Source organism: Platichthys flesus, chromosome 6, assembly GCF_949316205.1.
Source record: "Platichthys flesus chromosome 6, fPlaFle2.1, whole genome shotgun sequence".
Taxonomy (NCBI): Eukaryota; Metazoa; Chordata; class Actinopteri; order Pleuronectiformes; family Pleuronectidae; genus Platichthys; species Platichthys flesus.
The window spans coordinates 9,232,280-9,249,467 of record NC_084950.1 but is presented as its reverse complement, the minus strand read 5'-3'; the positions used below and the strand labels follow the sequence as shown (position 1 = coordinate 9,249,467).

The 17,188-nt window shown below is 39.7% G+C and overlaps 1 protein-coding gene across 2 annotated transcripts in view; it reads left to right on the top strand.

Moving 5' to 3' along the window:
• Positions 1–17,188, top strand: part of shank3a (SH3 and multiple ankyrin repeat domains 3a) — a 175,690-nt gene that overhangs the window by 77,156 nt on the left and 81,346 nt on the right. For both annotated transcript variants that reach the window (XM_062390464.1, XM_062390465.1), the window contains 2 exons: positions 129–332; positions 2,464–2,535. In XM_062390464.1, coding sequence (XP_062246448.1) covers positions 129–332; positions 2,464–2,535 — 276 coding nt within the window. The remainder of the gene's footprint in view (positions 1–128; positions 333–2,463; positions 2,536–17,188) is intronic.

The window sequence follows — 17,188 nt, the reverse complement described above, 5'->3', positions numbered from 1 at the left end:
TATATTGATGTGAATCAGAAAAAGATCACTCTTTAATCTCTGGTTTTACTCAGCTGAAGTATATATGTGATATTTAGAAACGTGACATGTTCTTAACCCTCCTCCCTCTTCTGCTCTTGTGTCCACAGAAATGTATGAAATTCAATGTGGATGTTCCTATCTGGCTGTCCAAGCAGAGAATCCTGTGCACTCTAAACCACAGCTTGAAGGATGTCCTCAACTATGGCCTATTCCAGCCAGCTTACAATGGCAAGGCTGGCAAATTTCTGGATGAGGAGAGACAGCTAAGGGAATACCCCTTTCCATCCATCGCCCCTGTACCTTACCTGGAGGTAGATATAGATCATGTGTATGAGGCTTTAGGGAGTGAAAGGCTAAAAAATAGGTGGTAAATACAGTCAGACTCATTTTTTCTCTGTTGAGAGAACCAAAAAAGGCCTGTTCTGAGGCATCAGAACAGTGCACTGCATATACACATCATAGTTATGTTTTTTAAACTTTTGGATTACAATATTGATAATTTGCTCTGTGGAGTATATGTGCAGTGTTTTATGAATACCAGGCACATGCGTAGCAAGTTATTAAAGCTGAGCACCAGACTATCGTTTGCATACCAGTCAACTAACACACTATCACTTTACAAGACCTCAAACCATAGCTACAGAAAATATCATAGCCCTTATCCTGTTTCATTCATAAAGACCTACAGTTTGTAGAGTATGCATAAAGCATTAAAACTTGAATGACGCTCAATAGAGTGCCTATGTCCACCAAGGCTCAACATTACCCTTAAAATCAATCAAACTGCACCACATTATTGCACACACTCGTACGCATCAGTCCCATAAATATGCTTGACCTGTTTTTATCAGGATCCATAAATCAGTACCAGGGAAGAAAGTGAACAAATTAATAAATGGTTGAAAAATATATTCTCCATCTACCAATTTTCTGGATCCGTGCCAGAATTAGCCGGGTTCTTTCTAAGCCTCCCCAAAGGGTATTTACTCCTTCTGCCCATTAAGTGATCTAGCTTGAGTACATCAGGTATACTAAAATTAACATGCTTCTTTAAATAATCTCAATTACTATGTCCGTACACGATACATGCAATTTGATCCTTCTGATTTTATGCGTCAGTCAAACCTAGCAACAACAATACTGTGCTCAGTGACTCAGTGTGTTGTCTGCATCTCTTAGAAATAATCGTATTGCTTTTCCATCACGGTTTTTGATCTGAAAGAATCGCTGGTCATATGTGTTGCTACAGATGCTGTAAAGATGTCAGGAAGTTTTTTGACTGGTCGTCTCTATTTTCTCTAGTTTTATGATGCATGAAGAGATGGAGAGCATATTGAAGATTTACTATCCTCTTCAAGCCCCAGTTTAAAGTGAAACTGAGATGTATTGAATGAAACCGCTTTTATTACAGACAAGGGTCAAAACTTGCTTTGGGTAATGTAACACAGATGTTTATTAAAAGGTCTTTATTATGTATTTAGTGAAGTTATTTTTTAGTTTTGACTAATAATGATGTAATCTTCTCTTATCTTTTATCAGTTTAATATACCTAGATAACTCTGCATTAAGAAATTACCAAATTTGTATACTAATGCACTCAATCCAAGTAATGCACATAGCATCAGCTATTCTGTGTATTATACTGAAACACTTGGGGGCAATGTCATGATTCTGCATAGTCATAAATCTGTTGTAAGATGGCAGATGAGTGGTAGACAGCAAATATTTAGTTGTGTTTAATCTCATTTTGTTGGTTTCTGGCTGTGTGCCCCCCATTGTGTCCAGTTGGCAATACTTCATGCATATGCCATTAAAGCTGTAAACTGAATGTGATGCACAAGGATGCATTTATGTGAGTTTCAGGGAAGAAGTTTATCTGCTCAGATGTTGTTTTTGTCAATATAGAATTTTATTATGATACAGTCGTAGTTGTACTTGGAAAAGCTTAAGTGTGTGTGTGCGCGATTATGCGTATGCGTGCATTATTGATTGACCAGCAGTTATTCCCTGAGGCCTGTGCTGTGTGGCGATGATTGACAGGTTTGGATTAGCAGCACTGTTCTGTCACAGATTTAGCCTGTGTTTACCCTCACAAACAGACAACACACATACAGGTTTTTAAAACTATGACAGGCTGTCAGTGTTCATGAACCTGCCCGTTAAACAAACCGCTTGACAAGGACTTAGTGAATGACCTGGCTTTGGACAAGTTGGGAAACAGCTTTTGGAGCCCAAAGCTGTCAAGTATAGAGAACAAAATCCAACTCCGATGATTTTGCAGTTGTTGAAGCATAATTTTGAAAAAAACTTAAATTAATAGCTCTGTTATGAGTTTGTTTTTGTTTGCTGTTCTTTTTTAGTCTTTTGAAATCAAGACATAAACACAAACATAGGTAAATAAATTCCTTTATTGTGTCTTATGTCCATGTTCTTCTCTTTCAGTTCCGCTATAAAAGACGTGTCTACACTCAGACTCACCTGGATGAAAAGCAGCTCTCAAAGCTCCACACCAAGGTAAGATCTGTGTGCCGTCTGTCATCGAGACATCTGAAGACCTTTTTCTTTGTTCAACCTTCTCAACTGAGTGACTGACACATCAGCAGTACAATATATGGTTCATTCATGTGTAATTGAACACTTTGTTTAGACCATGCAGAACCCTTACACCCATGCTTGAAAAGTCATAATGGTTGCATTTGTTTCCCATCATATGTCACCCCATTCCTACATTTCACCCTTCCTGCATAATTGCTTCTGCCAAAATACTCAGCGAAGCACTTCTTTTTGTTCTTAAAATGCTTTACCAATCTAAATTTGTTGGATTGGCAGGGTTATAGGGACAACACTAAAAAAGTCGTTCAATCTGACAAACCAAACGGCTAACCCATGCAGTAGGTGGTCAAGGGCAAGCAGGTTGGTAGGATTGCTGATAAAAAGGAGGAGAATAGATCTGGCTCCTGAGCAGAATAGACAATATTCCAGCCAGTGTGTGCTGATGATAGGGAGCAGACTAATTTATGCTCAACATTAGATACAAATATGATAACAGATGGAGCCCTCTGTCCGTACACTGCGTTCTTTTCATTTGATTTGTGCACATCCTTTGAAAGCTTTTTCGGATATGGGAAAAACAGAAAAAATGTAGTAATTCTGGAAATTGTGGGGGCCAGTGTAGACAATTGTTCAAGCGAGACTCAAACGTAAGACACCGAGGAAGAAATGTCAATACTAGCAAAACTTTTTCTGCCAAACATCTGTACAATGTAACTTTGGGACAAGGATATTTAAGAGTTGTATAATCACAACCTTCACCACCATTGCCATGTTAGTTGCTGTCAGAAACTCTCGACTCTGTGCTGCCCTTCAGTGGATGCATCGCTTAAAAGCCATGCCAACACAAAGAAAGAATGAAAGTGTGGGCAGTGACGGCATCTGAAATGACTTTACGTTTGGAGCTAAAGTGGTAGCTCTGAAGTACCGGGAGATGCAAATAAGACTATGATTTTTTGAGACTGAGATTGACCGTGAGAGAGAGAGAGATACATGTTTTTGTGTGCATTTATGTGGGTGTAGTGAGTAGAGCAGATGGACAAGAATTTAATGCATTTGCTCCAAACCCCATCAGAGGGCAGGAGATTTACACAAGGGGGGAATCAATAGTGTCGATGGTGCAGTTATGTGAGAGAAAAGAATAGTAAGGCCTGCTGTTCTAATGGCAGCTGTTTTCCCTCTTTTCTATGGGAAAAGATCATTTTACAGCTATTGCCAAACTTAACAGGGAAATAACATTTCAGTGTACAACATATGTTGATTGCCAACAGAATTACACTTTTTTTTATCATTTTGTTGGTCCTAAGAATCATACTTAAGGGATGAGCTTTTGGCTGCGTACCTATATTGAGGCTCCCTGAGAAAGAAAGTTTGAAATGTTGAATGAGAGGGAGATATAGAAAAGGATTCATAAGTCTGATGAGTCATGCTCTTAAATATTATATTTTTTCTAACCTGACATATTCAAACCTAGATTACTTCCTCTCCTGCTGCAGCTAAAGTGGTATTTTCACAACATACATCATCTGGCAAGAGAGAGAAGTGCAATCCGTGAAATTCTAAAATGAAAAAAAAAAAAAAGTGTGACTCTTATAGCCAAGGATGGACTGAAACAATAATTCAGGTGGGAATCTAAGGACACCCTGTTCACACAAACCACAAGTATGCTTACTTTGTAGGCTGATGTTTCTTTCTGGTAATTGTGCATCTGTTGCATAATGATGTCCAGGGGTTAAGAGGGAAATCCTGTCACAAATGACTCCTGCAACCTCGGAAGTCACAGTGATCACTATTCAATGTGCAGCGAGCTGCCCAGTGAGGCAGAGGTCAAGCATTAGCCTACTTTGCTAGTATGCAGCTGATTGCCGCAGGCTAAAGTTTAAAATTAGGTCAAAATTGATATTTTTTTCCCCTCCTCACCTGACCCAAGCAGACCTTCATAGTCTAACCATGAAGCGTGGATGAATCGACAATTTACATTTAATATTATTTTAATGAATAAAGATCACTTGTGTGGTGTAGAAGATCAGCCAAGTGATACATCAGATTGAAAAATGCATTGCTTCCTTGTCCACCCCCTTTTTTTATATATGATCCTCCAAGTAATTTCACTGAAACTTAATATAAACTAAAATGCAAAGCTTTACTTTCAAATTTTCCCATTTGAGAAAATAATTGTATGTGGTCTACTCTGCATACAGTATGTGTCAGTACTTCATTCAACACACTAGCATTCTACACAAGCCATTGGATGCAGTATATTGAGTAGAGGTATTTTATGCCTTCACATCGAAGGGAACTATTCTGGGTGTGCGTCATTCAACACCAATGATGTGTTTAGTCGTGAGCGTGATCTAACGAGAATTTAAGATAAAGCTCTGTGGGCTGGAACTGATTGAAATCATATGAACCGCACTCAAGCAAATGAATAAGCACTTACTTGCAAGATCACCTACTTCTTGCTGTCTTATTCATCAGGAGCAAGGTACTAATGGTTTAGCTGAGACGGGGGATTCATCTGTGCAAATGTTTGTGACCTTGTGAGGAACTCTTAATTCACGAGACAGTCCTTAACAGACCTCATGCAGTTCACAGTTTATGGATTTCCATTTGATAAGAAGGTAGGTCAAATCATACATATAATGAACGAAAGCCTTGGGCATAAAGATGGACAACGGGGAGGGGATAAGTTTGAGAAAATACATGAGGCACATACAGTAGTAGAGAGCATTTAGTAACGCACTATTTGGTAATGTGGTCACGAATGCCACAGAGCACACAGCCAGAACGAGGGCATTTCATATGTGTTACTATAATGAACCAGTCTAGAAATCACTTGCAGTATTAAAATCCAAAATTGCTCTCGGGATAAATCAGATTAGTCTTTTCCAGTTTGAAACACAAGCTAAACTCATACATGCCACATTTTCGTTGGTGTACACGTGGGAGAGCACAATTCACAAAAGACTCTCACATAAAACATATTGCAGACTAATGCTATTCCTCCTACGCCAAGGCTTTGTATTGTTGTTAGCAGCTTATTGTATTTATGAATGAGAATTCCTGCATTATTTTCAGTTTACAATGAAACTACACAGAGGATGAAGCTCATTGTAGGTGTGATATTGTTCTGAGATACCAGATCCCATGGAACATTCGTAGAGCTCAAAAAACTCTCCTAACACCGCAGTGTTATTGCAGCTGAAGCCAGCATCAAATTTGATGTGGGATTTTTGCATTATTCACACACACATGCACAAGTAGTTGCTGCATGGCACAGGATGAGAGGATATTTTCCATTAGGGAATCCCTGTATGTATCCCCTATTGACAACCCTCCCTTTTATTTTCCCTCCCTCTTCTCTAGCCCTCTCTCTCTAGCCCTCTCTCTCTCTCTCTCTCTCCCCCCCACCCTCTCTCTGTTCTCGTCAGCATCCCGTAATATCACCCCTTACCATCTCTCCTTCTGTCTGTGCATGCACAGGAGTCACTGTGCGCGTCTGTGCTCTGTTGAGTGTTGGTGTGCGTGACCATGTGAGTCCGCATGTGCTTCTTTGACAAGAACAGAGCTAGCAAAGGAGAGAGAGAACAAGAGGAGAGGACACGAGGAGGAGGGGGACAGTATATGGCCATGTGGAGGATGTTTTGGCATTGGGACTGTAGCTGACCTTCGGGAGTGCATGTGTACAGGGAGCGTGTCGTGTGTGTGTGTGTGAGTGTGTAAATGAGATGGGATCCGCTCTGGGCAGAAGACAAGCACCCGTGAGAGGGGGAAAAAAATCTAAAGAAGCCAGGAAGGCCAGACTCAATAGTAAGGTACCCCAATTGCTCTCACCATCTTTTTTAATTCAATTTAACCATGATCTGCTGTGTAAATGCTTTTTTTCTTTGTCTCTCTCTTTTTCACACTTTTCTACCTCTAATTATTCAAAAACACTCCCCCACCCATCCCTGTCTACCTGTCTCCTGCTCTCTCCCTCTCTCTGGCTTTCGTTCTGTTGTTATGCTCTGCTGCATGTTGGCTGTGTGAAGAGCTGGTGCAGTCTTGTCTGACACCCTGACAGAATGCTAATGTTTTTCTCTGCACTGGTTTAGTTACCAACTGTGGGCTTGGATTAGTGTGTCTGTGTGTATACTGTTTGTTTGTGTGTACCTGATATGTCTGAGGATGTGGTGATGTTTCTCTGTCACTAGTGTGCGTGGTTTTGTTTTACTTTTGGATCTTGCAGTTGGGGGCAAATTATTTTTGTGTGTGGTAATATCTTGGTTTCGCACACATTCAAGTGTGTGTGGGTGCAAGCATGTATGAATAAGTTTATGCATGCACATAACTATGTGTGTGGAAGAATCTGTCAGTGGGTCTCTGTAGGACAGAACTTGCCCTTTGGTCTTACTCTTTGTTATCACAATGTTCTGCTTGTCACACATTGCTGTCATAACCTGTCACTGATGCTCTCTGATGGAGACAGCTTCTCTCTGTGTGTGTGTTTGTATCAGGGAGATACAAAGCTGCAAAGGGCTGAGAAGGCAGCATACAATCATGGCCGGTGCACAATGGGTAAACTTGTTAAGCTAAGTAACTGCCACATACAGTATTTTCTTTTAACTCCGTTGACAGTCTCTGAGCTGTCAGTCTTAGTCACTAAGGACTCAGCAGCTAGCAGCGGGCAACCAGATGCCCTGCGGTAATGTGACCTGAGCTACACTACAATATATTCCACACCGACTGCTCATAAGGTCAATTAATGATTTACGGTGTATAATAACCTATTGTTACCAGCTGTGAAAGCAGATTTTGTGTCTTCGATTGTGGTTTATGATGACAATCAGTCAACTGTAGTACAAACTAGCTCTTTGGCAGGTGTTTAGGTGTGTGTGAACAGATTTTCTCACCCTGATGGCATCACAACCATATAAGACACAGTCGCAAACTTAACAGATGTGTAGCTGAGTTCAAAATCAAGGTGGAGTACTTTGGAGTTTGATGTGAAACAGGAGCACTGGGTATCTTATAATGTAATGAGTGAGTATGTCAACATGTTTAGTGGCATATTGGCTGGCTTCATCTCATTACATGATTGGGTCCAGTTTGGAAAGCACTGTGTCCTTTCTTCATATCAATTTTTATCTTTTCTAAAATTACTATATTACTATTATGCATTTTGTTGAGCTTTATCTATCCATTATTCAAACTGTTTCAATGTTTGAAACATAAGCATGTTAATAATGTGTTATCTGTTAATTGCGTTGTATCTTCTTTGAGTCAGCGTTGTGCTTGACAGCCAAATGAATGGAGACCCGGGAAGTCCAACTCTTTCATGAGAATTTTCATTGAGAATAGCATTGCAGCGGTTCATTATTTTGTGTTTAAATGTTCTCTCAAACTCTGCAGGTTGTAAATATTTTGTGTGTGTGAGATAGATGGTGATTAAACCGAAGAGAACGAATGAATTGATTGTGTTTATCCTCTGAAACCAGGCCATGTACAAACTATAGCTCTAGGCTGCTCATAATACACCCCAGTAAGCTCTGTGTGGATGTTTGCTCATAGTTAATGCTGTTTTCTTCTTTCAAGTTAAGTTTTATGTCAGTGCCGTAAGGAGGCATATGTTTCCATATCATCTCTTTTAAACCAGTTCTATTGATATGTAAAAATGAGGGTCATATTTGCAGATGGTGAAGCAGACGTTGAAGGAATGAGCTCACAGATTTAGTTGAAATTAATTGCTCTTATCTTAGAAGAAAGGTTCATTGACAACAGTCAACCGGATGAGCAGAGGTTGGTTGACCAAAACTATTTCCCAGTCTGGCTTCTACCAGTCAATTTTACATCTACAGCAGAGAGGATGCAATACATCCCCCACTGTGTGCATCATGGCTCACACTGTGCAGTGTGAACTTCACAAACTGTATGTGGAAATAATATCAACCCATTTGTTTTGGTATATGCATGATGGAAACTTTATAAAAACTGATACTTTTGATAAAGTGCACATATTGTTCCTTTTGGATTCGTCCATTTAACTGAACTGGAACTGGACTTGCTGTTTGATATTGATTATTCTATGCCTCATTGCCCAAGTCCATTTTGTAATAAAACATTAAGGCAGGCTAAAGCTCTTGCTCCATACTCTGCAACATCCCACTAGCATGAAACTCCATTATTCTAGGTCAGGCAGTATGAATAGATAACTGTAGAATAGGATGCCTGAGGCATAAAGTACAATAGAGTTCTAATAATCATCTGCATGAATAAATACACTACCCACATACCCCCTGTCTCAGCCTGGAGCAGGCTGGCTGCCCTCCTCTGTTTCTGCTCCGTAGCCTGTGGGCCTGTTAGCAGCCAAGGCTCAAATGTAGGGGAGGATGTTTATTGCTATATTTTCAACGATATTTGACATATGCTCTCCTAGGCTGAGCACCAGTTCACTTTCAATCTGTTTAGTTGTGTTTCATTCGCTGGCTCATCCCCCCTACTGTCTGTCTGTCTGCTTGTTTTCTGGTATCCGCTTGTGTGTCTGTCTGAAAGCACATGACTGGACCTGATTCAGCTCTTTCTTTCTCTGGACTCTTTGATACTGATGACCACATGCATTCCCCGCATTCTCCCTCACCACGCTAACAAACACAAAGACACAAAAACATGTTGTAATGCAGCAATAATGCTCTGCTGTCATAATTCATTTTATTTAGGCTGCACATGGACTTAATATTTATAAGTACTTGGTAAGTTTTCATCCTTCACTGTGGCTACAATTGATTCCAGTGACATGGTGGAAAAATGTATGATAATATCCAAATACAAACACTCAAACCACTTCTGTAGCATCTGAGGTTCTCAACATAAAATATAACAAAACACATCTCTTCATCTTAGTTCACACATATTATCTACCTCACAAGCATGTATAACTGAAGGTTTATTTATGTCATGTCAATCCAATGGGACGCTGATACCCATTTTAATGGCAAACAATTTCAGATACTGAGAAATATACATATGTAAGATACACATTTGTTGCCCCATGTATCAGTATCTTTAACACACATAATTTGCAGTGATTCCCCAGATGATGTGATCAAAACGTTATGACATTGGCCTTATTATAATTGTAAGTGCCTCCAATTCAAGCTACTTTCGAAGACAACCGAAGTGGAGTGTCCCTGCAAAAAACACTTGTGAGCTCTATTTTATGCCTATGCATTCCTTTTATTGCATTAATGAGTTGGCAAGTAAACAAGAGGTCAATTGTAGTGATGGAAAAGACAATGCTTGACAAAGCCATGAAGCCAGTTTAGCCAGGAGGGTGGGTGGCAAGGGTGGAGTGTGGAGCAGAATGTGTTTGGGGATCCACGTACAATAACCCTGTGCTCTGCATGTTTTTGAGTGTGTTGACGAGCGGGGAAAAAAGGCCATGGCTTTTCCCTGCTTTGTTCCAGACCTTTAGCCAGTCCTCTCAGAGCAAGCTCACAACATCTCGCCTGCCCAAACTATAGAGTACGAGATATTAGACAAAGCTTAAATATATATATCCCGTGCAGCTGAACAGGAATACTCAGGAGACACCATGCTTCTGCTTTCAGAGAGAGCGACCAGGAGCCGGGCCACAGAGGTTAGACCCAGCACACTACTGCTAAAATGACTCATGAGATCCAGAGTAAACTCAGTTTACTGTCACATCGGGGCTATACCAGTGCAAGATGATGTTTTCAGCTAGATACCCATTAAGGAAGGAGGTATTTTCGGAGTGAGCTTTAGTTTGTTCTTTATTTTGTTTGTTTGCCAGCTTTGAATTTTGTGGATTACTATTTAAAGTTATCATGTGTCATTTAATGTTGAAAAGTAGTTTAAACATCCATTTTGACATGTACCGTTGTACCGTTCATTTGACCCCAACACTATGATTACTGCTTTGTGTGTGAATGATAAAAACAAACAGGAGCAGTTAGTTAAGAGTGATTTGACATGTCTCTGTTAGAAGAATTGCATCACAATAACTGTGTTTCGCTTTAATTTCTAAACGTTATTCATTTAAAAAGCTTAAATGTAGAGATACCCAACACAATAGAGTTACCAAATTGGTATGTGCATGCTGTGTCAGCGGATGGCAGGGGTCCAGGTAAAGGCTTGATTTAGGCAAGAATGCAAAGAGGCGCTTTTGTTTCTCTTTGTCTCTTTTTTTGTTTATCTTCTTTCCATTACACTTCAAAAAACACCAATAAAAAAAAACTGAACCCCCCTGCCCCCCTCTTCAAACTAGAAAAACAGATATCAATCTCAGTGTAAGGTCTCTGAAATGTTTTCTGAATGTGTTTGCTCCACAATGAACTTTGCTAATGCCTACAAACCCTGAAAGTGAGCAACATGCATTATGATGATAAACACAGAGCAGTGAAATTTAATTGCATATTACACAAAAACATTTACAGTCAATGATGTGTTAGATGCTGTTGCTATAGTAACAGAACCCCATCACCGTCTTAGTGTGGGATATTTTCATGAATAACGTGTGTTTACTGTGTTGAAATAAGAATCATAAGCTGGTGTGAGTGTGTTTGTGTAGATGTGATTGCATGTGTAAGTATGTGTGTGAATGAGTCCACTAAATTTCAGCCCTGAGCCTCCAGTGCTTTTTCATGTGGTGTTAGTCTCCCCCTAAGCTTAGAAGTGTATCAAATTACTCAGAGATTTATTCTGCAGCCTTAGAGTAAAGGTTCAAGATTTCTCTCATAGAAAATCCTATTCCTTGAGATCAAGTCCATGCTCTCTGAAATTCTGTAAATCTGTCTTTTTGTAGTCGAGATTATTACACTTTAAGCCTGTTAGTATGGATATTGAAGATTACAGTCGGATGGTGGCAGAAATGCTTTCAGACACACACACACACACACACACAAATACACGTACACACACACACGCACGCACGGATACGTTGCACAAAAATAAACCAATCTGTGCTAATAGGCGTGAAGCTGTTCACAGCAGCTGCGTCTTTAAGGAGAGTGTAAATAACCACATTAAACCAAGAAGGTTAATTAATATGTTCTGTAGCTTAACTAAATACATCAGCAAGATATATTGTTCAACTCTGTGTGTGTGTCTGTGTGTGTGTCTGTGTATGTGGGTGGGTGACGTCTAAATGTTTAAGTTAGTAGAAATCAGTCAGTGGAAATCTGTATTCATTTGTTAAAGGATTATTCCACCCAAATTTCTTAAATATTAAGTGCATGAATTTATTTTATTTTGGCATTTAATACTTAAAACCAGCATAAAAATATATCTTTACTTTCAGGATTATTTTTCTATTGCAGCATGCATAAACATTTCAGAGCTTTGGAAACAATAGGATTTAACATTCTAAAGAGGTTAGTACAACAATACCAAAAATATTATTACATAGTGAAGTTATAGAAATGAAATAAAAATGTCTCAAAATAAATATATATTGGCAACTTAACATTTTAGTCAGAGTGCTCTACCATCATAGCAGAGAAGGCGTACCAAACCAAGCATAGAATAGTGTATAGAAGTATAGAATGCTAATGCTTTGTGTAAACCCATTGAGTCAGACCGACAGTCAGGAATCCATTTGACACAGAGCCATTATTTTGGCTATAATTAGATTGACTCACAGTGAGAGAGTCACTACAGTTGTCAACAGAAATAAACCCGGGAACTAACTTGAACCAAAAATATATGTACTGTAAAATAATTTTAAGTGATCAAAAATATCTGTTTGCCAGTGTGTAATACCTTTACTGGTGTATTCAGATTAAGATGTTACTGGTCCCCGGTGCATGGCTGGTGTTTTAGCAAATAAGGCATCGAATGAAAAGAAAAAATAATATGACTTGTGACAACTAAGTGAATTTTACCTAATGTAACATTTACACTAGCTGAGGATGAGGTATTAACAGGTAACAGACAACTTAAATTAGATTAACGTTTAAAGAGAAACTAATTTTAAAAACGGAGTAAAATACTAGACCTATAAGATTTATATTGCTTTACTCTGTTGTTTCTTATCCTTCTCTCTCTCTCTCTCTTCATTTCTCTGCCCTACTCTCCTCCATTCCTTCCCCTCACGTGTCTCCATTTTCTTGTTTCTGCCACACCACATCATTGTTTTGCATTTTTAATGAAAACTTGCTCTGATGAATCCATGAATTATAGAAAAAACTGACAAATAAAACCAGCTAAGCCATTAGGCCGTGTTTTTTGTTCTCCTGCTGAAAAGAATGTTTGAAAAGAGAAGCCTCTTGCTTTCATCATGAGCCTTGAGTCAAACGGAAAATGCTTTATGACCCTGATAACTATAGTGTGTACGCTCACTGGTTTTGCCAAAGACCTTAAGTGCATCTTAGTATGCTGACATGATGCCTTTTGCTTTTATTTTCTTCAGCCTGAGAGAGTTTTCCGGATGCTTCTTTTATTGCCAGTCGAGTGAAATTGAGTTTACGTAGCCTAATATCACAAATGTCTCATGGGGCTCAACATGACTTAACTTGAGTCTGAGCTCCCGTCCATATTTATACAACATGATCAACAAAACTCATGATTTGGAGCTGCAGTGTCTCTTCTTTGCTGTAGTGGTTCATCATCCTTGTATTTTTTGAACCGCTTGATTCATTTTTCCACTTGCTTTCTTATCTGAGACCATTTTCACATTCAAGTGAACTGTGAAAGTGTTCTGAGACTTTGCACCCCGCTGTATTTTGACAGAATTTTACTTTTGATTAAACACTAAGGAAAAATGTTACACAAATCCAACAAAACACTTAGGAAGACAAATGCTGGTGTTGAGTCGTACATTGATAAACAGAGGTGTAAATGTATTTATCACTGCCCTTAAGAGCTGTTTTGTGAGTGTGGGTATGATAATGCACCCTGAGTATGCATGTATCTAATCTGGAATTGTGTGTCTCTTGGTTTGTTTATCTAATTAAAATGCAGTGCCCCTGCAGCAGGGACAGCCTCTGTACAAAGCATTTGGGAGAAAGGGGTCAAGGCCTGCCCACTCAGGCTACAGCCTTTATATAAGAGACTGCCAACAAAGTGTAGAAAAAGAATCAGGAACACACTGTGCCAGATGTGGATGTTTGGTATTGCTGACGTGACTACACACCAGAAGAGGTAGTTGTCTCTTTTAATGTGCAACTGATTTTTGTTGCCACAGTTGGTTTGCAAGTAAATGCATCTCTTCTCCATATGCTGAAAATGCTTTTGGTTGGACTGTATGAATGGGCACTTTCCGAGGCCTTGTCTATACTCTCTGCACAGCAGCGCTAACCAAACAGAGAAACCAGTATATTGTCGCTATTGTTGTTGTTGTTGTTGTTGTTTCTGACATATGCTCATTAGACAACGTGATGCATTTTAGTGACTCATGATAGGAGTGATATCTTGGACTCTGACCATTTGCTTTTCTTAGTGATACACAATCTGTTATACTCCTGGCACTGACAGCAGAAATCTGTGTTGGCAGTGTGAAGCATTGCTTCTGTGTCCACTCAAGGCCGTAGCTCTTTCCCAACAGTTAAGGCTGTGCTCTTATCATTCTGATGTCTGATGGTCCCGAGAGCATCTCCATGACCCACTGCCCTGGCTCACTGTGTTTATCGCCTAAGCAGCTGAGACACTTTACAGCATGTGTGTAATTTACGGGCCATCTCGCATCAGGCCAGTACATGATCCTCCTGAATAAGCATTATGTTGGTGTGCATTGTAATTACTTTTCATCCATGGCACTGGGTACTGTAGGCCAGCTGTGAGGGACCAGGGGCTACATAGCCATGTGGTAATGAGTGTAAATATAGGTTAGTGAAAGTGTCTGACACACATTGGTACCCCTGTATTGATCACACATGGATGCACATAAGCTATTGAACAGGACATTGCAAACCTCCTTTCATGATGCTTTGTAAAAGGAGGAAAAGGACCAAAAGAGAAAAGCTGTAGAAAACACTGAGTAAAACAGACACAAGGACATTTGTGGAGGCAGGGGGAGTCGTGTTGTCTCTGTGATTTCTGCCCTCCTACCAAGACTTTTATCAGGTAGTGGCAGATAATCCCCCTCCAGTGCTGGAGGAGAGGCTCCTCCGTGTACTCGACTAAAAGAAGGAGCCTTTATCTGCGGTGCCCTTGTAGCTGAAAAGGCTTGCGATGCTGCACATGGTGCTACTAGGTACTCAGGACAAATCTAGGCGTGCCATAAAATTAAGAGAGATAATGCTGAAGCCAGGAAGTCAAAACTCCTTAAAAGAAAAATACACTGCGCAACAAAGAAAATAAAACATAAATATACTCCAAATATGGAAATATTCAAAGCCAGGTTTAAAACCAAATGATTCGAAAAGCGGTATAGTGATCTTACTTTTATCAATAATTTATACTAATAACATTCTTTATCAGATACTTTTCTGGAAACATCAAGAAGTGGATGAATATTTTTTTCTTTTTTAAACATAGGGACAAATTTCAATCACAGACCATACAAATAGATTACTGTAGCTGGAAGATTAATTTCTAATCATACGGAGATCTGGCTCGTAAACCTTGTGTCGAGCATCAAGATGAATAAGGAGGCTATTTCCTTTAGAGAAGTTGTTAAATAGACTTACTAACTAACTAAAACTTTTTTAGTTTGTTTAAGTTAAAACAAACTAAAAAATCACAACCTCAGTAAGTGTAACTTCAGACTAATAAAACGAGTAAGAGAGTGAGAGAACCATGCAACACATTTGTCTTTGTGGCAACTTTACCGTATCACTGACATTGATAACAAATAGAGAAACTTCAGAAATAACAATGTTCTGTTTAATTTAAAACGAAAAAGTCTAAAAGTATGTTAGTGCGTTTAGAGAATGACAGGACGTAAATTTTTGCGCTTTTGAAAAAGTAGATACCAGAGTACACGCTTGCAATGAGGCAGCACATAGAGTAATTACCCCTCTCCACAAATACTTCTGCTCACAAAAGTCTAAGCGAGTCAAAAGAAAAGTGCATGTATGAGAAATGCTGCAGTTGCGTCCATTACAGCCCAACCACAACATGCTTCATGCTGTGTTTCCTGTTTTCAGTTTGTGGTAAGAAAGCTTAGTTTTCCGTACAACACATCCATTAAATATACACACGCAGTTTCAAAGCCACGTAAAACTGCATGAGTAATTTCTGTCAGGATCAGGTCTTTGAATGAATGATCTGCTGTGAATGATCCTACTTTTGATAAAATCAATCGATAGTTAATTTCACTGACACCAAAGGGCCAAGTGTCAGTGAAAGTACTTACCGATAGGATGGAGGAAGATGAAATAACGCTAAGAGCTCTCTTCATCCCTCGGTGATAAGATGACAAGAGCCTTGCATTAGCTGTCCACTCTAATCACACGAGGTGACTTACACACATACACACACCTACGATATACATGACACATCAACATTTAACTGGGGGTGGGTGATGCAAACTCCACTTGTTCCTTATAAAATGTAGTGGCACAGGCTCTAAAAATAGCTACAAACAGTCACAGTATCTTATCACACCAGACCAACACGTGTATTGCTTTAATTAAAGTATGAGATTCAAGGGCAATTGATGTGAGACATGAGACTGAGACTTATATGACTGACGAATATCAGCTGCTGAGTTTCCTGCTGTGTTGCTAATCCGTATTGAATTGCTACTGAAAAGAGATAAGAACTGTCTCCTTCTCCATTAGCCAAAACTAGTCAGGACTGACCAAGAGCACATCTTTCCTGCTAAAGCAAAACAGGCCTGTGTCTGCCTCTCTCAGTTCTCTGTGCAGCTTTTTGTGTCTGTGTGGATTTACATCTGTCACGTCTGTAGATACCTTTTCTAACTTTTATTCAAAACGAGCTTCTCTTAAATTGGCAACACAGGGTTCCACATCTGTCCTTGCGGATTTAATTTGGCCCCCTTTCCTCCATGGAAAAGGCTGTGGTTGCAGTGATGTAGATAAGACCATTACATGCATTTGTGTGTGCACTTGTTGTGTATGTGATGCTGTTTTACCTTGGAATTCATGTTTCTGCAACTAATTAACATTCATGGAAACATGTACAGATTCTTGAGTGTTGACCTGGGTGAGGCTAGGACCAAGATATTAACAGAGGATCCTCTTAATCCTGTAAGTTTCAGTGTGAAGTCACCACAGATCAGATTTGTTCCATCCCATCCCCTGGCACTGGTGTGTTTTGGCTTATCTCTCCTTCCGAATGCTGTCAATAGATGCTCAACCCTTCTGACAGGGAGCTGCCCACTCTTGCCTTTTAAGAGATGTGCTGATCCAGTTGTCAAGCTGTAACGATCTGGCCTTTGTCAAAGTCGCTCAGGTCTTTACAGGTGTCCATTTCTCTTGTGCTCAACACACTGACTGTGAGAACTGACACTTTACTTATCGTCTAATGTTTCCCAGACTCAGAAATGCATCGTCTTCTTAAGATAATCAACATTATAAGAGAGAGCGTGGCCTAGGGGATAGAGCGGGTGCTCTGCAACAAGAAGGTCGCCGGTTCGAATCCCACTCTATCCCATCTGCATGCCTAAGTGTCCCTGGCAAGATACTTAACCCCTAGATGGCCCCTCATAAAATAATGA